The sequence below is a fragment of the Pelobates fuscus genome, chromosome 6 (assembly GCF_036172605.1).
Source record: "Pelobates fuscus isolate aPelFus1 chromosome 6, aPelFus1.pri, whole genome shotgun sequence".
Taxonomy (NCBI): Eukaryota; Metazoa; Chordata; class Amphibia; order Anura; family Pelobatidae; genus Pelobates; species Pelobates fuscus.
The window spans coordinates 302,908,047-302,932,149 of record NC_086322.1 but is presented as its reverse complement, the minus strand read 5'-3'; the positions used below and the strand labels follow the sequence as shown (position 1 = coordinate 302,932,149).

General features: G+C 42.5%; 1 protein-coding gene across 5 annotated transcripts in view; it reads right to left on the bottom strand.

Annotated features, from left to right (window-relative positions):
- The window catches only part of MYT1 (myelin transcription factor 1), a 72,960-nt gene that overhangs the window by 4,729 nt on the left and 44,128 nt on the right, over positions 1-24,103 (bottom strand). For 3 of the 5 annotated variants that reach the window (XM_063459663.1, XM_063459665.1, XM_063459666.1), the window contains exons 12-22: positions 22,009-22,214; positions 21,135-21,404; positions 20,619-20,773; positions 19,811-19,912; positions 10,553-10,615; positions 10,360-10,428; positions 8,874-8,936; positions 8,290-8,373; positions 3,907-4,128; positions 1,449-1,540; positions 262-365 (exon numbers count right to left, since the gene is read on the bottom strand). In XM_063459663.1, coding sequence (XP_063315733.1) covers positions 262-365; positions 1,449-1,540; positions 3,907-4,128; positions 8,290-8,373; positions 8,874-8,936; positions 10,360-10,428; positions 10,553-10,615; positions 19,811-19,912; positions 20,619-20,773; positions 21,135-21,404; positions 22,009-22,214 — 1,430 coding nt within the window. The remainder of the gene's footprint in view (positions 1-261; positions 366-1,448; positions 1,541-3,906; positions 4,129-8,289; positions 8,374-8,873; positions 8,937-10,359; positions 10,429-10,552; positions 10,616-19,810; positions 19,913-20,618; positions 20,774-21,134; positions 21,405-22,008; positions 22,215-24,103) is intronic. The other 2 variants (XM_063459664.1, XM_063459667.1) reach the window with 2 other exon arrangements.

Here is a 24,103-nt window from a genome sequence, read left to right as displayed (position 1 = left end):
TAGTGGGTGGTGGCATGGAAGTCACAAGGTTATATGGAAGCCTTATAGGTAGAAATGAAAACAGGTTATCAAGAACAATATTTACTGTATTAATAAACTACACTCATTGATGAGGAAGATCAGCCTCTCTTACAGACTGGAAAACTGTATATCTGGGTTACATTTTAATTTTGGGAAGCATCTCATAAGTTACGTAAAACATTTTTGAATTTGCCCCCAGTGGGCGATATATAACATGGTCATGGAATAGAAGATACTGACCTGAGTTTGAAGATTCACCATATCTGCTTCCATCTCGGAGTTGGACTCGTTCAGATCATTGATCTCCTTATTCAGCTGCTTAATTTCTTCATCATTCTCTAAGACTGCGAAGGAGATTCAGTACGTTATTATCACGCCACAAAGCACCAACAAGAAGAACCTATACATGTTGTTGGATTAATTACAATCAACCTCAGCCGGCTGGGAGTTAAGATGCTACAGGAATGTTACCAGATGGAAAGCTGTAGATTACGCCACCATACTTTACACTTACTTGCCTCTGACCATAATTCACTGTCATTGGCTGCCATGGTTTTAAATAATTTCAAAAGCGTATCCACAAATATCATCTAAAAGTTCCCATTAAAGCCAAGTTCATATTTGTTGTACAGGGATACGCCTATGAGCCTTGGCAACAATACTGGTTAGCAGAGCTTGACCTGAGTTTTCCCTGCTATTGAACACTAAAACCTGTTATAAAATGACATTAACGGCTATTGGATACATTTATCAAAAAACGCCAACGTACGCTGTTAAACCGAAGTTCGGACAAAGACTGGTCTACGTTTTTGTTTCTGTGAACCTGGTTTTATCCTGTACCTGACTTTTTATTTGTATAGTTTTATTAAAGTGTGTTTTCATTCTCACATCCGTAACACACACTTACCATCCGTAACACACACTTACCATCCGTAACACACACTTACCATCCGTAACACACACTTAGCATCCGTGACACACACTTAGCATCCGTGACACACACTTACCATCCGTGACACACACTTACCATCCGTGACACACACTTACCATCCGTAACACACACTTACCATCCGTAACACACACTTACCATCCGTAACACACACTTATCATCCGTAACACACACTTACCATCCGTGACACACACTTACCATCCGTAACACACACTTACCATCCGTAACACATACTTACCATCCGTAACACACACTTACCATCCGTAACACATACTTACCATCCGTAACACACACTTACCATCCGTGACACACACTTACCATCCATAACACACACTTACCATCCGTAACACACACTTACCATCCGTGACACACACTTACCATCCGTAACACACACTTACCATCCGTGACACACACTTACCATCCATAACACACACTTACCATCCGTAACACACACTTACCATCCGTAACACACACTTACCATCGCTGTTCTTGAACTTTGTGCCTAGAAGTTCATCCCCTGAGAGTTTGCCCTTCTTTCCTGCATAGGAAGCTCTGGGACAACCTGACAAACTGGAGATAACAGAAGAAAGAAATGTAAAGATAGGTGGAGGACAGGCTGTGCGAAGAACTATGTCCTACACTACTTAAGTTTCCAGTAGTGACTTTGTACGGCTTGCTTTAGACATTCAGTATCTCACAAAAGTGAGCACACCCCATACATTTTGTAAATATTTTATTATATCTTTTCATGTGACAACACTGAAGAAATGACACTCTACTACAATGTAAAGTAGTAAGTACACCGCCTGTATAACAGTGTGAATTTACTGTCCCCTCAAAATAACTCAACACACAGCCATTAATGTCTAAACCGTTGTCAACAAAAGTGACTACACCCCTAAGTGGAAATGTCCAAATTGGTCCCAATTAGCCATTTTCCCTCCTTGGTGTCATATGACTCGTTAGTGTTACAAGGTCTCAGGTGTGTTAAATTTCACGTTATCGCTCTCAGACTCTCTCATACTGGTCACTGGAAGTTCAACATGGCATGTAACTCTCTGAGGATCTGAAAAAAATAATTGTTGCTCTACATAAAGATGGCCTAGGCTATAAGAAGATTGCCAAGACCCTGAAACTGAGCTGCAGCATGGTGGGCAAGACCATACAGCGGTTTCACAGGACAGGTTCCACTCAGAACAGGCCTCGCCATGGTCGACCAAAGAAGTGGAGTGCACATGCTCAGCATCATATCCAGAGGATGTCTTTGGGAAATAGACGTATGATTGCTGCCAGCATTGCTGCAGAGGTTGAAGGGATGGGGGGGGTCTGCCTGTCAGGGCTCAGACCATAAGCCACACACTGCATCAAATTGGTCTGCATGGCTGTCTTCCCAGAAGGAAGCCTCTTCTAAAGATGATGCAAAAGAAAGCCCGCAAACAGTTTGCTGAAGACAAGTAGACTAAGGACATGGATTACTGGAACCATGCTCTGTGGTCCGATGAGACCAAGAAAAACGTATTTGGTTCAGATGGTGTCAAGCGTGTGTGGCGGCAACCAGGTGAGGAGTAAAAAGACAAGTGTGTCTTGCCTACAGTCAAGCATGGTGGTGGGAGTGTCATGGTCTGGGCCTGCAATAGTGCTGCCGGCACTGGGGAGCTACAGTGCATTGAGGGAACCATGAATGCCAACATGTACTGTGACATACTGAAGCAGAGCACGATCCCCTCCCTTCGGAGACTGGGCCGCAGGGCAGTATTCCAACATGATAACGACCCCAACACACACCTCCAAGACGACCACTGCTTTGCTAAAGAAGCTGAAGGTAAAGGTGATGGACTGGCCACGCATGTCACCAGACCTAAACCCTATTGAGTATCTGTGGGGCATCCGCCAACGGAAGATAGGGGGGGTGCAAGGTCTCTAACATCCACCAGGTCCGTGATGTCAGCATGGAGGAGTGGAAGAGGACTCCAGTTGCAACCTGTGAAACTCTGGTGAACTCCATGCCCATGAGGGTTAAGGCAGTGCTGGAAAATAATGGTGGCCACACAAAGTATTGACACTTTGGGCCCAATTTGGACATTTCCACTTAGGGGTGTACTTGCTCTTGTTGCCAGCGGTTTAGACATTAATGGCTGTGTGCTGAGTTATTTTGAGGGGACAGCATATTGACACTGTTATACAGGCTGTACACTTTCTACTTTACATTGTAGCAGAGTGTCATTTCTTCAGTGTTGTCGCATGAAAAGATATAATGAAATATTTACAAAAATGTGAGAGGTGTACTTACTTTTGTGAGATACTGTATATCCAGAGTCTGAAACATTTCTCACTGATGTAGATAGGGGAACGTCACAGTAAGTGAAGATTTAGAATTCACTAATTATAGAAATGGTGCTGTGAAATTCAGCAAATGCTTTCATTATGAATCCAGATAATATTGTTTAATGAAGTTGAATATACAATTTTGTAAAAATTAATATAAACACAGTTGTTCTACTGATCCAGGAAACATACAATTTACAATTTTAGAGTAGGTTTTTAAATCAAATGTTATCCTTTTTGGAAAAAATAATACAAACTTTGATTTGTATTTTGCCATCTTTTAAGGAAAAATCACATTAGTTTAATTTTCATCATTTATCAACACAAAATTTAAATTGTTTGGAATTTGAGATGAACTTCATACTTTTATGCCACAATATCCAAATTGAAAGACACCTGCTGTGTTTAGTGAATAACCAAGTCAATATAGGGGTTATAAACTACTGCTCACTGGAAATGTGTGGTCAAGGAGGTCACACAGAGCTGTCACGCTATGAGCTTGCTCTTTGTCATGTTTTACTGATTATAGACAGACACGGTGATAAAAGAGGTGGTAGATGTATTTTTTTTGCTGACACTAGAGTGGAATTTGGTTTTAGATCGACTCGTACCTCCTATGAGTGAGGAAGCTTCCATTGGCGTGACCCGATCCATCGCACCCGGGGGTGGGACAGGTTGGGCCCTCATTCTTCAGAGATTTCCAAGAGAAGGCAGAACCATTCAGAGCACCTTCTTTCTGTCTTCGGGCAGCTAGCGGGCAACCTGAGGCGCTGCGGTGGGATGCGTATTTCCCACTAATATGTCCAAGACCATCACAGCCGGGAACGGGGCACCTACGTACAAAAATAAAAAGAAATCAGCATAAGAAACCAGGATATGTGACAAATGTACACATTAAACATATTTAATAATTCATTCCTAAACCTATCCTTAGACTTCTATCTTTGGCCATCGAGAAACCATTTCCCTGGAGAATTGGCTTCAAGCCCTGTTACTTGAGTAATACTTAAAAGTTGATTATGATTATGAATTAAGTCATCAAGCAAACGCCCATCATAGTCTTCATCATGACTCTTCTAGTGAAGATCTTCTGATCTTTTCATTTATATATATATATATATATATATATATTTTCACAAACAGCATTGCTTTCCCTATGCACAGTAAGTGAAGGAGCACAATTGTTTTTATTATTATATATATTTTTTAATGAAATGTAATCTGAGATACCAATCTTGGTTTTTAATTGCTTGCAGAATGAATTATAATTTGCCCCTAATTCTCTTGCCAGCGGGGGCCACGGATTGAGAAAGATAAAGTGTCATAAATGCGATCACAATCGAATAACTCAATACCCCAAAGGAGAAATAGACTTTGCAATCATGTCGTTACCACGCCACTGTTACCAATAGCATATTGTTAATACTGCAATCATACAGTAGTTCTCTGAGCAGTAAACTGTATCCCACATATGTCCTGAAAGTATTTTAATATAGATTTTATTATAATTTTTTTCTAAATGCATTTTCCTTGGAATTAAAGGAGTCTCTCACACCTCCAGAGCTTCATTCACTCAACATTGAATTACGTAGATTTCAAAAGTAAATTATGGGATAAATTATAATCCAGTATCGTATTAAATTAATAACAATGTCCAGGTTTGACTGAGATCACGTGTGATCATAATGCAGAAACGTTACAACCTTTTTAAATTGGTAACAACATTAAAATTCTAAATCGTTATCAACTGACAGCTGGGATTAACTTCAGTCTTCATTGTTATCACACAATCTGGAAATTGATACACTGAGATTGTGAGGTTAAAGGGACACTATAGTCACCTGAACAACTTTAGCTTAATGAAGCAATTTTGGTGTATAAAACATGCCCCTGCAGCCTCACTGCTAAATCCTCTGCCATTTAGGAGTTAAATCCCTTTGTTTATGAACCCTTGTCACACCTCCCTGCATGTGACTTGCACAGCCTTCCATAAACACTTCCTGTAAAGAGAGCCCTATTTAGGCTTTCTTTATTGCAAGTTCTGTTTAATTAAGATTTTCTTATCCGCTGCTATGTTAATAGCTTGCTAGACCCTGCAAGAGCCTCCTGTATGTGATTAAAGTTCAATTTAGAGATTGAGATACAATTATTTAAGGTAAATTACATCTGTTTGAAAGTGAAACCAGTTTTTTTTTTTCATGCAGGCTCTGTCAATCATAGCCAGGGGAGGTGTGGCTAGGGCTGCATAAACAGAAACAAAGTGATTTAACTCCTAAATGACAGTGAATTGAGCAGTGAAATTGCAGGGGAATGATCTATACACTAAAACTGCTTTATTTAGCTAAAGTCATTTAGGTGACTATAGTGTTCCTTTAAAGAGACACTGAAGGCACCCAGATCTCATCTCATTGTATTGGTCCGGGTGCAGTGTCCCTGTTCCCTTAACCCAGCAATGTAAAACATGTTTTAGAGAAACTCTGCTGTTTACATTGCAGGGTTAAGACCTCCTCTAGTGACTGTCTACCAGACACCTGCCGGAGTCGCTTCCTGCTGTGTCACAGAATTTGACCCACGTAAAATGGCGCTGGATGTTCTCACGCTTTGCATGAGGATCTCCAGGGTGTTTAAAAACCCCACAGGCATGCATTGATTCAGGAAGGCCTAATGTGAGTGCGGAACTTGCCGCACATATGCTTTAAGTTCCCAGACCACGCTTAAGACTTGACAAAGGCTCCTGTAGGAAATGAAACATTGTCTCCATTTTTGTGTTTCAAATCAAGATTGGATTTTTAAAACCATCAGCTGTGCCTGGATACTTGTATTTACTGCCATTGCATTTCTGTGGGAACTTGGCCCTCCCAGTCTGCAGCACCCTGGTTACGTGTGTGCACCATCCTCTTCAATTGCAAACATCTGTGGCATGTGCGAAGGCATTTGTGGTGTCTGTGGCATGTTAGAAGGCATTTGTGGCAAGTGAGAGGGCATTCATGGTGTTTGTGGCATGTGAGAGGACATTGGTGGTGTTTGAGGAGGAATTTGGGGTGTTTATGGCATGTGAGAAGGTATTTGTGGCATGTGGTAGGTCATCTGTGGAGTTTGTGGCATGTGAGAAGGCATTTGAGGCATGTGAGAGGGCATTTGTGGTGTTTGTGGCATGTGAGAAGGCATTGGTGGTATTTGAGAAGGCATTTGAGGTGTTTGTAGCATGTGAGAGTTCATTTGTGGTGTTTGTAGCTTATGAGAGGACATTTGTGGCATGTGAGGGGGCATTTGTGGTGTTTGTAGCATGTGAGAGGGCATTTGTGGCATGTGAGAATTCATTTGAGGTGTTTGTGGCATGTGAGAGTTCATTTGTGGTGTTTGTAGCTTATGAGAGTTCATTTGTGGCATGTGAGGGGGCATTTGTGGTGTTTGAGGAGGCATTTGTGGTGTTTGTGACATGTGACAAGGCATTTGTGGTGTTTGTTGCATGTGAGAAGGCATTGGTGGTATTTGAGGAGGTATTTGTGGTGTTTGTTGCATGTGAGAGGACATTGGTGGTATTTGAGGAGGTATTTGTGGTGTTTGTGGCATGCGAGAAGGCATTGGTGGTATTTGAGGAGGTATTTGTGGTGTTTGTGGCATGTGAGAAGGCATGTGTGGTGTTTGTGGCATGTGAGAGTTCATTTGTGGTGTTTGTAGCATGTGAGAGGGCATTTGTGGCATGTGAGGGGGCATTTGTGGTGTTTGTAGCATGTGAGAGGGCATTTGTGGCATGTGAGGGGGCATTTGTGGTGTTTGAGGAGGCATTTGTGGTGTTTGTGACATGTGACAAGGCATTTGTGGTGTTTGTTGCATGTGAGAAGGCATTGGTGGTATTTGAGGAGGTATTTGTGGTGTTTGTTGCATGTGAGAGGACATTGGTGGTATTTGAGGAGGTATTTGTGGTGTTTGTGGCATGCGAGAAGGCATTGGTGGTATTTGAGGAGGTATTTGTGGTGTTTGTGGCATGTGAGAAGGCATGTGTGGTGTTTGTGGCATGTGAGAGTTCATTTGTGGTGTTTGTAGCATGTGAGAGGGCATTTGTGGCATGTGAGGGGGCATTTGTGGTGTTTGTAGCATGTGAGAGGGCATTTGTGGCATGTGAGGGGGCATTTGTGGTGTTTGAGGAGGCATTTGTGGTGTTTGTGACATGTGACAAGGCATTTTCAATGTTTTTATATATATATATATATATTTTATATATGTATTTATTTGAGGTGATATAAGCTGGTATAATAATGCTTGTAACTCAATACCGCTGCACTCTCGGAGTTGAATACGTATTCTGAGCTCCGTACTGAGGGAACTGCTTGCTCCTCTGTATAATTTACAAGAACAAAAGGATTAAAAAAAGTGATTAAAGCCTTTTATGGCCAAAACAACGTTCCTATAAGTTAAGAGGAATACATTTGCTGCAGCATAGTGAATTTGTGCAGCCTGTACCTTTCGATTCTGTGGTTTAATGCTTTTAGTATAGCATTGGGGTCCAATATAATATCTCTAATTAATGTATCATTATTCCCTCTGTAATTAGCAGTGACCCCCTTCCATACCCAATCTTGTGTACACCAAGGGGTGCCAGGCATGGGTTTTAAGTGGGCAATGTATAAACTGTACTGCTATAATTCTATTATTGTGCAACAATGCATTTAAGATCGTTTTTGGGGGATAAGTTGTGTTGCGTACAGAATGAAATTGCAAATTTGGGGTCAAAGCAGCTGATATGAAAAAAAATCCAACTCAGTGACTGAGCCATTATATCAGCATTGTTTTCCAGTCTGTCCTGCGTGCGTAAGAATTCACTGTTTAGGGAATTAAGCCCTGATGTGTTTATTACTGTCGTTCTTTGGTCAAGTTAATTCCCCCTAATGACTGAACACACTTTCCTTGCAGTTACTGGCAGACCTCACTTCCTGGTCTAATATATCATCATAATTAATGGCTTCACACTCTTATTCCTTGAATTTACTCACTTCATTAGCTCTGGGTCGTCCTTGTCTTCCTTGGTGGGTGTAATTTTCATTCCACTCTTCTTGGCACGAGGGCAGCCAGACAAACTATAAATTCAGAGACAGAGAGGGATGATTGTGACAGGCACGATCTACCAGATAGCAGACAGTTCCACCATGACAAACAATAACGGGACAGAGCGTAGAATTCTTATGGACCTGCAGAGTTATTCACTAAATGAAGAATTGCCGGGAATTCAGTGTGAATTTCAGTAATAAACTATAGCCAAACTGAACTGACTTGGACATTTTCTTATTTTGGCCCATTTTGAAATTCAGTCTGAATTCACTTCCTAGCAATCCTTCCTTTAGAAACTAACCCCAACAGTGACTGAGCCGCAGTTTGGTGCTGGAGAAGACAGAAGGAGTTGTTCTTAGTAAATCAGAAATTGTGGCTAATTGATTTGCCGTCCATTTCTGGTTTAGTAAATAACACTGTTAGAGAAGGAGGATGGAAAGCGATGGACATATATCCATCCTATAGTCAGAGTTTCCGGTAACAAAGTACAGGATATAGAATAATGGTAATTATTTCACCCGTAATTCACCTTCGATGAGACGCATAATTCCCTGTAATGTGTCCTGAGCCGTCACATCCAGGGGTCGGGCACCTGGGAAGGAACACGGGAGAGAAAGGGTTAAGAAATGATATTTTTGTTGATGATAAGTACACACAGTATACGGTTTGTTATAATAAACCTAAAACTGCTCATTTATCTCTGTAAAATCCATACAATGCACACAAACTGAAGTCTTTGCTTCATGATTTTCCAAAAATGTTTTCTTTATGTAAAAAAAATGCCTCTACAAAATAATACATATATATATATGAAATGATTCACTGGCATTCCAGATATTATTAATACATTCATTCATATATTTAATTTAATGTCTTTGTAACCACTGTAACATTTTAAACCACTGTTAATATATATTTAAAATAGCTTTTATAGGGAAACCATCACATTGCAGGATTTTAATATTATGTTTATTTATCCACTATATTGAACAAATATACGTGAGGTCTGAAAAATAAAATAAATGTAGCTCTATCCAGGAACTGAATGCCTCCATCTTGTGTCCCTGTTCTCTTATGCAATGTGTGCCTTGGCTGTGCCAGTACTGAATTGGGTTGTGACGTCAATGACTAAATCTTTGGAATTTCACTGAAATTTCACCACAGTCCAAAGATATCTTAAAGCAAAGTAGGTATTTTATATTGTGTATTTTCCTTCTGCTTGACAAAACATGACAAAAGGCGGAGCTACCACCGCCAAGTTTTGTCATTTTTCTCATCGTCTCCCTAATTGCATATTCAATACTGGGCTGACGTTGGCTCCTTGGAGAAGACGTACCATGAGCTGAAGAAGGTTGACCAGGTGGAGATGGCGGTGGCCTTGAGGGTATTCATGTAAGTACATCTAATTCAAGTTTGAATAACTCACATGTTCTTCACCCCTGGGCCACTGCTCATCAAGCATCAATGTTACCATTAGGGGTCTCTGCAAAATATGCAAAGGTCCCAGAAGGTGACAGAGACGCTTTAAAAGGAAATGGAGCGTCACATGACAAAATAGGTTAGATGTAGGTGATTTCTGATGTTTTATTCATTAGTGTAATTTTCCCTTTATTGACATATTGTTTCTTCTTAAACCTTTTTTTTTTTTTTTTATAGACAATTTTAAAGTTGCAGAAAAAGATTCACTCCACGAGTTCCGTACTCAATAGCAGGAGCAGAGACATGTCATTGATTGTAATATGGGTTTCCCAACCATTTTATAGCAAATAATAAAAGCAAAACATGCAAAGAATAAAGAATTTAGCTCTGATGTAGTCAAACAAAATCTGCTCAGAGCTTTAAAGATTGTAGCCAATTGTGAGCTCCACCAACAGTTTTCTGCCATTTGGTGATGTTTTATTAAATTATGGGGTCTCAGTCGTCTCAGCAGATTTTGGTAAGAGCCACGGAAGGAGGATAGGATTAAAGGGGGAGGTAGCGTTCAGGGAAAGGGGAGTAGAGCAGCGCAAACATACTTGAGGTCAGCAGAGTGAGCAGCCATGAGATTTCTGAGACTCTTGTCAGCAAGAGGACAACCAGAAAGGCTGTAAGAGAAGAGATAGAAATCTGTATAAGCCAAAAAAAAAGGAGGAATGCGGGATAGTACCAAACAATAAATTAAAAGCTAGCAAGCCAGAGCAGAAATAAAGAACCCAGGGGGAATCTTACCTGCGGTGGGAGGCGTAATTTCCTGTAATGTGGCCACTTCCATCGCATCCAGGAGTAGGACAGCTGTATGAAGAAACCATGTGTCAGAACCACGTGTAGGAATGAGATTACATGCAAAGAGCAAACTAACAACACCAGAAATACTATATAGCATGGGGATATTGAGGAGATAACGCAATGCACGGGGTGGGATCACCAGTGAAATAAAGCACTGCACAGAATAAGATCATTTGGGAGATAACGCACTGCATGGAATGGGATCATTGGCAAAATAACGCACTGCATGGAATGGGATCATTGGCAAAATAACGCACTCCATGGAATGGGATCATTGGGGAGATAACGCACTGCATGGAATGGGATAATTGGGGAGATAACTCACTGTATGGAATGGGATCACCAGTGAAATAACGCACTTCACGGAATGGGCGCAATGGGATCATTGGCAAGATAACGCACTGCATGTAATGGGATCATTGGCAAGATAACGCACTGCATGTAATGGGGTCATTGGCAAGATAACGCACTGCATGTAATGGGGTCATTGGAGAGATAACGCACTACATGGAATAGGATCATTGGGGAGATATCGCACTACATGGAATGGGATCATTGGCGAGATAATGCACTGCCTGGAATGGGATAATTGGGGAGATAACGCACTGCATGGAATAGGATCATTGGGGAGATATCGCACTACATGGAATGGGATCATTGGCAAGATAATGCACTGCATGGAATGGGGAGATAACGCACTGCATGGAATGGGATCATTGGAGCTATAACACACTGCATGGTATGGGATCATTGGCAAGATAATGCACTGCCTGGAATGGGATAATTGGGGAGATAACGCACTGCATGGAATAGGATCATTGGGGAGATATCGCACTACATGGAATGGGATCATTGGCAAGATAATGCACTGCATGGAATGGGGAGATAACGCACTGCATGGAATGGGATCATTGGAGCTATAACACACTGCATGGTATGGGATCATTGGAGCTATAACACACTGCATGGTATGGGATCATTGGCAAGATAATGCACTGCCTGGAATGGGATAATTGGGGAGATAACGCACTGCATGGAATGGGATCACCAGTGAAATAACGCACTTCACAGCATGGGCGGAATGGGATCATTGGCAAGATAACGCACTGCATGGAATGGGGAGATAACGCACTGCAAGGAATGGGATCATAGTGGAGATAACGCACTGCATGGAATGGGATCATTGGCAAGATAACGCACTGCAAGGGATGGGATCGTTAAGGAGATCCCGCACTGCATGGAATGGGATCATTGGCAAGATAACACACTGCAAGGAATGGGATCATTGGGGAGATAACGCACTGCATGGAATGGGATAATTGAAGCGATACTGCACTGCATTGAATGGGATCATTGGCAAGATAATGCACTGCATGGAATGGGATCATTGGAGAGATAACGCATTGCACCGGATGGGCTAATTCGGGAGATAACGCACTGCATGGAATGGGCTCATTGGAGCGATAACGCACTGCATGGAATGAGATCATTGGCAAGATAATGCACTGCATGGAATGAGATCATTGGCGAGATAATGCACTGCATGGAATGAGATCATTTGCAAGATAACGCACTGCATGGAATGGGATAATTGGCGAGATAACGCACTCCATGGAATGGGCTAATTGGAGAGATAACGCACTGCGCCAAATGGGCTAATTCAGGAGATAACGCACTGCATGGAATGGGATCATTGGGGAGATAACGCACTGCATGGAATAGGATCATTAGAGTGATAACGCACTGCATGGAATGAGATCATTGGCAAGATAATGAACTGCATGAAATGGGATCATTGGCGAGATAATGCACTGCATGGAATGGGATCATTGGCAAGATAACGCACTGCACGGAGTGAGATCATTGGGGAGATAACGCACTGCGGGAATGGGCTAATTGGAGAGATAACGCACTGCACCGAATGGGCTAATTCGGGAGATAACGCACTGCATGGAATGAGATCATTGGCAAGATAATGAACTGCATGAAATGGGATCATTGGCGAGATAATGCACTGCATGGAATGGGGTCATTGGCGAGATAACGCACTGCATGGAATGAGATCATTGGGGAGATAACGCACTGAGTGGAATGGGATCATTGGTGAGATAACGCACTGCATGGAATGGGATAACTGGGGAGATAATGCACTGCATAGAATGGGATAATTGGTGAGATAACGCACTGCATGGAATGGGCTAATTGGAGAGATAACACACTGCACCGAATGGGCTAATTCGGGAGATAAAGCACTGCATGGAATGGGATCATTGGGGAGATAACGCACTGCATGGAATGGGCTAATTGTAGAGATAACGCACTGCACCAAATGGGCTAATTCGGGAGATAACGCACTGCATGGAATGGGATCATTGGGGAGATAACGCACTGCATTAGAGCGATAATGCACTGCATAGAATGAGATCATTGGCAAGATAATGAACTGCATGGAATGGGATCATTGGCGAGATAATGCACTGCATAGAATGGGATCATTGGAGAGATAACGCACTGCACAGAATGAGATAATTGGAAGATAACGCACTGAATGGAATGGGATCATTGGCGAGATAACGCACTGCATGGAATGGGATTACTGGGGAGATGATGCACTACATGGAATGGGATTACTGGGGAGATAACGCACTGCATGGAATGAGATCACCAGTGAGATAATGCACTGCATGGAATGAGATCTCCAGTGAAAAAGTGCACTGCATGGAATGAGATCACCAGTGAGATAACTCACTGCATGGGATGAGGTCTCCAGTGAGATAATGCACTGCATGGGATGAGATCACCAGTGAGATAATGCACTGCATGGGGTGAGATCACCAGTGAGATAAAGCACTGCATGGAATGAGATCTCCAGTGAAAAAGTGCACTGCATGGAATGAGATCATCAGTGAGATAACGCACTGCATGGGATGGGGTCTCCAGTGAGATAATGCACTGCATGGAATGAGATCACCAGTGAGATAATGCACTGTATGGAATGAGATCTCCAGTGAAAAAGTACACTGCATGGAATGAGATCATCAGTGAGATAACGCACTGCATGGGATGAGGTCTCCAGTGAGATAACACACTGCATGGGATGAGGTCTCCAGTGAGATAAAGCACTGCATGGAATGAGATCACCAGTGAGATAACGCACTGCATGGAATGAGATCTCCAGTGAGATAACACACTGCATGGGATGATATCACCGGTGAGATAGCACACTGCATGGGATGAGATCTCCAGTGAGATAGTGCACTGCGTGAAATTAGATATTTTAATATCGATTCCAAGATAACCCTGACTTTATTTTAGCATAAATATAATTCTGGCACATCAAACAGTCATAAAGCCTTTTTAGAGAAATGTACTAATTGGTTGAACTGGGAAAATCCATGATCCGGCTGGATATTGCCATCACATGCTTCCAGCAGCCTTTTATTTTAGCAGCAGTAAAGTTACTGAGAGTTTGACCAATGTGATACAAGGTCACCATTTATGATACATCTCACTCCAACAACCACGCGTGCCACAGGCAGCGCAGAACAACAGATACCACGTTCGATCATAGTGATCAGGTTGCACAAACTAGGAGTTATATGGGTTATTTACTAAAGTGAGAATTTTTAATTAAATAAAATGGTATTTCTAATTGTATTGCCAGATTAGCCAAACAAATAGCATAGCTGACAGAAAATATTATGGTTAGCTATTTTGACCTTATGGACAGTCTGCAAGCAATGCTCTCTACGGACAGTCTGCAAGCAATGCTCTCTATGGACAGTCTGCAAGCAATGCTCTCTATGGACAGCCTGCAAGCAATGCTCTCTATGGACAGCCTGCAAGCAATGCTCTCTATGGACAGTCTGCAAGCAATGCTCTCTATGAACAGTCTGCAAGCAATGCTCTCTATGAACAGTCTGCAAGCAATGCTCTCTATGGACAGTCTGCAAGCAATGCTCTCTATGGACAGTCTGCAAGCAATGCTCTCTATGGACAGTCTGCAAGCAATGCTCTCTATGGACAGTCTGCAAGCAATGCTCTCTATGGACAGTCTGCCAGCAATGCTCTCTATGGACAGTCTGCAAGCAATGCTCTCTATGATGGACAGTCTGCAAGCAATGCTCTCTATGGACAGTCTGCAAGCAATGCTTTCTATGGGCAGTCTGCAAGCACTGCTCTCTATGGACAGTCTGCAAGCAATGCTCTCTATGATGGACAGTCTGCAAGCAATGCTTTCTATGGACAGTCTGCAAGCAATGCTCTCTATGGACAGTCTGCAAGCACTGCTATCTATGGACAGTCTGCAAGCAATGCTCTCTATGATGGACAGTCTGCAAGCAATGCTTTCTATGGGCAGTCTGCAAGCAATGCTCTCTATGGACAGTCTGCAAGCAATGCTCTCTATGGACAGTCTGAAAGGAATACTCTCTATGGACAGTCTGCAAGCAATGCTCTCTATGGACAGTCTGCAAGCAATACTCTCTATGGACAGTCTGCAAGCAATGCTCTCTATAGACAGTCTGCAAGCAATGCTCTCTATGGACAGTCTGCAAGCACTGCTCTCTATGGACAGTCTGCAAGCAATGCTCTCTATGGACAGTCTGAAAGCAATACTCTCTATGGACAGTCTGCAAGCAATGCTCTCTATGGACAGTCTGAAAGCAATACTCTCTATGGACAGTCTGCAAGCAATGCTCTCTATGGACAGTCTGCAAGCAATGCTCTCTATGGACAGCCTGCAAGCAATGCTCTCTATGGACAGCCTGCAAGCAATGCTCTCTATGGACAGTCTGCAAGCAATGCTCTCTATGGACAGTCTGCAAGCAATGCTCTCTATAGACAGCCTGCAAGCAATGCTCTCTATGGACAGCCTGCAAGCAATGCTCTCTATGGACAGTCTGCAAGCAATGCTCTCTATGGACAGTCTGCAAGCAATGCTCTCTATGGGCAGTCTGCAAGCAATGCTCTCTATTGACAGTCTGCAAGTAATGCTCTCTATGGACAGCCTGCAAGCAATGCTCTCTATGGACAGTCTGCAAGCAATGCTCTCTATGGAAAGCCTGCAAGCAATGCTCTCTATGGACAGTCTGCAAGCAATGCTCTCTATGATGGACAGACTGCAAGCAATGCTTTCAATGGACAACCTGCAAGCAATGCTCTCTATGGACAGTCTGCAAGCAATGCTCTCTATGATGGACAGTCTGCAAGCAATGCTTTCTATGGACAGCCTGCAAGCAATGCTCTCTATGGGCAGTCTGCAAGCAATGCTCTCTATGGACAGCCTGCAAGCAATGCTCTCTATGGACACTCTGCAAGCAATGCTCTTTATGGATAGCCTGCATGCAATACCCTCTATGGACAGCCTTCAAGCAATACTCTCTATGGACAGCCTGCAAGCAATGCTCTCTATGGACAGTCTGCAAGCAATGCTTTTTCTATGATTGACAGTCTGCAAGCAATGCTCTCTATGATTGAAAGTCTGCAAGCAATTCTTTCTATGGACACTCTGCAAGCAATGCTTTCTATGGACATTCTGAAAGCAATGCTCTCTCTATGGACAGTCCGTAAGCAATGCTCTCTCTATGGACAGTCTGCAAGCAAAGCTCTCTATGATTGACAGTCTGAAAGCATGCTCTCTATGGACACTCTGCAAGCAATGCTCTCTATGGACAGTCTGCAAGCAATGATCTCTATGGGCAGTCTGCAAGCAATGCTCTTTCTATGGACAGTCTGCAAACAATGCTCTCTATGGACAGCTTGCAGGCAATGCTCCCTCTAAAGACAGTCTGCAAGCAATGCTCTCTGTGGACAGTCTTTAAGCAATGCTCTCTATGATGGACAATCTGCAAGCAATGCTGTCTCTGGACAGTCTGCAAGCAATGCTCTCTATGATGGACAGGCTGCAAGCAATGCTTTCTATGGGCAGTCTGCAAGCAATGCTCTCTATGGACAGTCTGCAAGCAATGCTCTCTATAGACACTCTGCAAGCAATGCTCTCTAAGGACAGTCCGCAAGCAATGCTCTCTATGGACAGTCTGCAAGCAATGCTCTCTATGATGGACAGTCTGCAAGCAATGCTTTCTATGGGCAGTCTGCAAGCAATGCTCTCTATGGACAGTCTGCAAGCAATGCTCTCTATGGACAGTCTGAAAGCAATACTCTCTATGGACAGTCTGCAAGCAATGCTCTCTATGGACAGTCTGCAAGCAATGCTCTCTATGATGGACAGTCTGCAAGCAATGCTTTCTATGGGCAGTCTGCAAGCAATGCTCTCTATCGACAGTCTGCAAGCAATGCTTTCTATGGGCAGTCTGCAAGCAATGCTCTCTATGGACAGTCTGCAAGCAATACTCTCTATGGACAGCCTGCAAGCAATGCTCTCTATGGACAGCCTGCAAGCAATGCTCTCTATGGACAGTCTGCAAGCAATGCTCTATATGGACAGTCTGCAAGCAATGCTCTCTATGGACAGTCTGCAAGCAATGCTCTCTATGGACAGTCTGCAAGCAATGCTCTCTATGGACAGTCTGCAAGCAATGCTCTCTATGGACAGTCTGCAAGCAATGCTCTCTATGATGGACAGTCTGCAAGCAATGCTTTCTATGGGCAGTCTGCAAGCAATGCTTTCTATGGACAGTCTGCAAGCAATGCTCTCTATGGACAGTCTGCAAGCAATGCTCTCTATGATGGACAGTCTGCAAGCAATGCTTTCTATGGACAGCCTGCAAGCAATGCTCTCTATGGGCAGTCTGCAAGCAATGCTCTCTATGGACAGCCTGCAAGCAATGCTCTCTATGGACACTCTGCAAGCAATGCTCTTTATGGATAGCCTGCATGCAATACCCTCTATGGACAGCCTTCAAGCAATACTCTCTATGGACAGCCTGCAAGCAATGCTCTCTATGGACAGTCTGCAAGCAATGCTTTTTCTATGATTGACAGTCTGCAAGCAATGCTCTCTATGATTGAAAGTCTGCAAGCAATTCTTTCTATGGACACTCTGCAAGCAATGCTTTCTATGGACATTCTGAAAGCAATGCTCTCTCTATGGACAGTCCGTAAGCAATGCTCTCTCTATGGACAGTCTGCAAGCAAAGCTCTCTATGATTGACAGTCTGAAAGCATGCTCTCTATGGACACTCTGCAAGCAATGCTCTCTATGGACAGTCTGCAAGCAATGATCTCTATGGGCAGTCTGCAAGCAATGCTCTTTCTATGGACAGTCTGCAAACAATGCTCTCTATGGACAGCTTGCAGGCAATGCTCCCTCTAAAGACAGTCTGCAAGCAATGCTCTCTGTGGACAGTCTTTAAGCAATGCTCTCTATGATGGACAATCTGCAAGCAATGCTGTCTCTGGACAGTCTGCAAGCAATGCTCTCTATGATGGACAGGCTGCAAGCAATGCTTTCTATGGGCAGTCTGCAAGCAATGCTCTCTATGGACAGTCTGCAAGCAATGCTCTCTATGGACACTCTGCAAGCAATGCTCTCTAAGGACAGTCCGCAAGCAATGCTCTCTATGGACAGTCTGCAAGCAATGCTCTCTATGATGGACAGTCTGCAAGCAATGCTTTCTATGGGCAGTCTGCAAGCAATGCTCTCTATGGACAGTCTGCAAGCAATGCTCTCTATGGACAGTCTGAAAGCAATACTCTCTATGGACAGTCTGCAAGCAATGCTCTCTATGGACAGTCTGCAAGCAATGCTCTCTATGATGGACAGTCTGCAAGCAATGCTTTCTATGGGCAGTCTGCAAGCAATGCTCTCTATCGACAGTCTGCAAGCAATGCTTTCTATGGGCAGTCTGCAAGCAATGCTCTCTATGGACAGTCTGCAAGCAATACTCTCTATGGACAGCCTGCAAGCAATGCTCTCTATGGACAGCCTGCAAGCAATGCTCTCTATGGACAGTCTGCAAGCAATGCTCTATATGGACAGTCTGCAAGCAATGCTCTCTATGGACAGTCTGCAAGCAATGCTCTCTATGGACAGTCTGCAAGCAATGCTCTCTATGGACAGTCTGCAAGCAATGCTCTCTATGGACAGTCTGCAAGCAATGCTCTCTATGATAGACAGTCTGCAAGCAATGCTTTCTATGGGCAGTCTGCAAGCAATGCTTTCTATGGACAGTCTGCAAGCAATGCTCTCTATGGACAGTCTGCAAGCAATGCTCTCTATGGACAGTCTGCAAGCAATGCTCTCTATGATGGACAGTCTGCAAGCAATGCTTTCTATGGGCAGTCTGCAAGCAATGCTCTCTATGGACAGCCTGCAAGCAATGCTCTCTATGGACAGCCTGCAAGCAATGCTCTCTATGGACAGCCTGCAAGCAATGCTCTCTATGGACATGGGAATTACAAAGGTCAGAACAGCCAAACTGAAAAAATAACCAACTAGATAATTTCTCTAATTCAGCTTTTTTGACCTAAAATTTGCATTGTGACAGTTTACATTTTTTCACAGTCCACAATAATCAATATCCTTGTTGTTCATATCATTGTATAATCATCTTATTTTACTTCCTGATATATTCTCCAGTCTGGACACATAAAAAAAAACAAATACATGTTTTTGCTTTTAGTGATCTGCACCCATTCTGCCAATCTCAGCGTTAAAGGAACACTCCAAGCACTGAAATCACTACAGCGCACTGTGGTGGTTATGGTGCCAGGAGTGCCCTGGTCCAACTCCTCCCTCCCCCGCTACACAGTATTCCACCAAGCGTCGGTCACCTTCTCCAAGAGAGCTGGATGCTCTCTACCCTGAGTTTATCCCAGTAATGCAGGTCTTAGCTCATTGGCTGAGATTGCTCAGCCAACGAGATGACCCTGCACTGCAGGGCTTACTTTAAGGGTGCTAATGAAAGCTCCCTGCAGGAGCTTCTTGCTCCACAGGAGGCTGCAACTGATACTTTGCAAAGGGTTTGATTACTTACCCATGGAGGGCACCAGGGTACTCCTTGCACCATAACCACTACAGATCACTGTAGTGGTCATGGTGTTTGGAGAGTTCCTTTAATAGAGCTTTACAGATGACAAGAGTATTATGTATGTGAGAATGGACATAGCATCCAGCTATGGCCGACAACATCAGTCCTGCAAATCCCTTTATTATAACTTAAAAATCAGTGGTCTCCTGCTGTGCACACAAACCCTCATATATAATTTTATTTCTACATATTTTTTTTGAGAACTTACTCATTCAGGAGGGTTGCTGATTTTTTTCCTCCATCGCCCCCTTTTGGACTTGCGCACCCCCCATCTCGTACTGGCCGAATTTCCCGTTGTGCAGCAAAATATCTAGGAGAATATTGGTTCATGTAAGTCCAACGGGAGATGCATTTTCTGCCAGACTAAATGCAGGGGGTACGTCTAGGCAAAATGGGGTCCCTTTACATGTTTTTGGATAGGTTATAACATAAGAACAAAATCTTTTCACAAAACCACCCAAGACTACAGAAGAAGACAGTGCACACTCCAGACCATGTCTTTTGATAATTCTGCTGCTGACTCATCACTTGTGTTTTTATTAAACATGTTCATTTAGAAATGCAGACTCATTTTAGATATTTGAGCTCCTTCTTGCCCAGAGGGTACTGCAATATATTGCAAGAGAAGGATTAAAGATAATCTGCACCTTGATTAGCTGTGTCCAAAAGACCTGTTCTCTGAGGGACTGGTCAAACAAGAGGACCTTAAAAATTCAAGAGAACGCCATAATTGACAAATAACCCGTTCCCCTGCCCTCCCAACAAGAGTATATTAAAATGAATAGCTGGCAATGGGGCTCTTCTCAAATTAAACTCATCAGGTACGCACTTGCCTACCTTTTGAACTGATAACAGTTCTTCAGAAACTTGAGTTGTGCTATTTTGTTTTGTACTGTTACACAAATTGTTCTACCTTCTTGAGACCCAGAAAACCAAATGTGTGTCCTTTAATGATTAGATTTAGGGGTGAAAGCTATCAATAGAAATAGCTAGCCTTATCCTGGCTTTCGACTTACGTTAGTAACTCCTTCTTGCTGTCCTTGGAGAGAAACTTCAGTTTGAAATTGCTTAATGTGACATCCCCTGGATATTTCCGATCCTCAAAGTTCTCTTCTTGCAACTCTTGGTCATCAGCTTCCGAGGAAGCAAAAGATGCTCCTGCAGGCTCAGACTTAAATCAAGCAAACAAAAAGAAAAAAACTGTTTTTTTTGAGGCACTGACTGCTTTGACATAATCCCAGAAAAATTAATTCTACAGGACTCAAAACCCAACAAAGCACACAAATATAACTGAGCTAAGAAGAAAAGCTCAATGTTTTGGGGCTCGAAAAGTCACCATAAATACTAAAAGGAATCATCTTACTTATTGCTGCACCTTTAGAACCTTCACGAGAATTACAATTTGTACAGAACACTAATTTAATTTTGAATATACATGAAATAACAATTACCTTAGTACAGGACACAAACATGTTAATGTTACCCACATCACCAAAAACTGTATTAAAAGCTACCCGTTCCCCAGTACCTACTTCTTCTGGTTCCTCTTCTCGCTGGCGATTCGGCTTGGTATAATCGATGGGTCCATCCCAATCATCTTGCCGAGACGTCTGGCTGGACTGAGGAGAAGTCATGGTGCTGCTGGTGGCACTGGTGCAGTTTTGGCGCTGAGACTGGTCAGGGGACTTCATACTTGGGCTACTGCTGCAGCTACTACTGCTGGGAAATGTGCTTTCACGTTTCCTGTGTTTGTTCATGCTCAGATCCAATGTACCATTTTCATCAACTTCAATATCCATGGACTGTGGGACAAATATAAAAGTAAAGGCCTCGCACCTGAATGTTGGTGTTCTACCATTGCAGTACGATCTAGCGCTCCACAATCTGCTTTCTCTAAAGTTGATCATTTCCCAGTTATCCCAGATATCTTAATATATTTTACCATAATGCTCATCTTGTACTCTCTACTGAGCACCATACTTCACAGGCTCAACAGCTTCCAGAACAACACCCATTAAATCCCCAACGTGTGTCCTTTTCCTCTACTGCGGTTGTATTGTGTTTGTAATTTGAAATCTTTTTTAGTTTTGTTTTTTCTTCTTGATACTTTCTGTTTCCCTTCTAGCTACACAATTCACTGTTTTTGGTTTCTTCAAATATCCCTAGATTATATTTAGGAGTTTAGTATATTTAGGGTTAATACTGGCTTGCTTCGCCATCGTGGCTTCAACATTTCTCTACATTTATGCCAGTATAGCTGTGTGGAAAAAGGTATCTGAACTGGAAATCTTTTATCCAACCCAACAATGTTAGGTCATCATATTCCAACTCACATTTTTGTTAATCAAATCCCTAATCATAGCAAACCGTGTTTCCATCTAAAACCAGCCTGGGTGAGTAACTCACTTTACTAGGCAGATCTTGTTGCTTGGTGCTAAGATTTTCCGGCATCTCCCAGCAGCGCGTTGAAAGATTCAAGATGGCGGTGGCCGCCATGTGAGCAGCCTCTGCGTCGTGGGTGTAATCAAAGCCAGAGGAGGAAGAAGAAGTACTTTTTACATAACTGCTGGATGGGCTGTGACTTGGGGAAGAGGCTTTTGGGAATTGTTTGGCTGTAAAACGTGCAAAAAACAAAAAGCTTGCTAAATATTCTGAACATCCAATGTAAATGCAAATATTGACAACTTCCATCCATGCGCGATCTTAACATTCAACTGAGCAATGGACCACAAACACAATGAATTGCATTGCGCACTCCCCTATCTATGAATAGTCTAAACTGCCCCCTTTGGGAAATAAGAAAACTAAAATACATCATCTTCAATTGGCCTCTGCCTTCCCGCTGACGTTTCACATTTAATACATTTTTCCAGCTCCAATAGATTTTCAATCAGTGCATTAGCGGAGGGGAGGATTGTTTAGAAACTGTATTATATTCTGTTTGTCGCAAGTCATTTTGTCAGAACAATTATCCTGTGAAGTCTTATCCTAATACTGCAAATGAGCTGATTTTATTCAGCAAGAGAATATTGTTTTGTATTTGTTTTTTTTGTTTTTTTACTTTTGCTGTAAACAAATGAGTTTCCCGTCAGCTGTAAAGCAGGCTGGCAGGACTGGCCGTGGGCCAGCATTTTAATTCCATCCTCTGCAGGTTTAACTGCAACATAAGAGAATTTGCCATCGCACTGCAATAAACTGGCGTCTCTGGGGCAGGAATGCTTTAGATTGTCCAGCTGCATCTGGATTACAGCGTGAATGTGAGAAGCCGGAATATTTCCGCTGGGAGATCTTCAGAACTACAATCGAGGTTTCCACTTCCCGCACTGCCCTTATCTATAGTTTTCCTAATACGGAAGACAAAGCAGCCTCTGTATTCAGTAAAGAACCCAATAGACAAAATAAAAACTAGCTAGAAAATTTTTGACTCCCAACCAACCCACTAAAGCAACCACAACTACGCTAAAACCACCATAACTACACTAAAACAACCACAACTACACTAAAACAACCACAACTACGCTAAAACAACCATAACTACACTAAAGCAACCACAACTACACTAAAACAATCACAACTACACTAAAACAACCATAACTACGCTAAAACAACCATAACTACACTAAAGCAACCACAACTACGCTAAAACAACAATAGCTACACTAAAACAATCACAACTACGCTAAAACAACCATAACTACACTAAAACAACCACAACTGCACTAAAACAACCACAACTACACTAAAACAACCACAACTACACTAAAACAATCACAACTACGCTAAAACAACCATAACTACACTAAAACAACCACAACTACACTAAAACCACCATAGCTACACTAAAACAACCACAACTACACTAAAACAATCACAACTACGCTAAAACAACCATAACTACACTAAAACAACCACAACTACGCTAAAACAACCACAACTACGCTAAAACAACCACAACTACGCTAAAACAACCATAACTACGCTAAAACAACAATAACTATGCTAAAACGACCACAACTACGCTAAACAACCACAACTACGCTAAAACAACCACAACTACACTAAAACAACCATAACTACGCTAAAACAACCACAACTACGCTAAAACAACCACAACTACACTAAAACAACCATAACTACGCTAAAACAACCACAACTATGCTAAAACAACCACAACTACACTAAAACAACCATAACTACGCTAAAACAACCACAACTACGCTAAAACAACCACAACTGCACTAAAACAACCACAACTATGCTAAAACAACTACACTAAAACAAACACAACTACGCTAAAACAACCATAGCTACGCTAAAACAACCACAACTACGCTAAAACAACCATAGCTACGCTACAACAACCATAACTACGCTAAAACAACCATAACTACACTAAAACAATCACAACTACGCTAAAACAACCATAACTACGCTAAAACGACCACAACTACGCTAAAACAACCATAGCTATGCTTAAAACAACCACAACCATAACTACGCT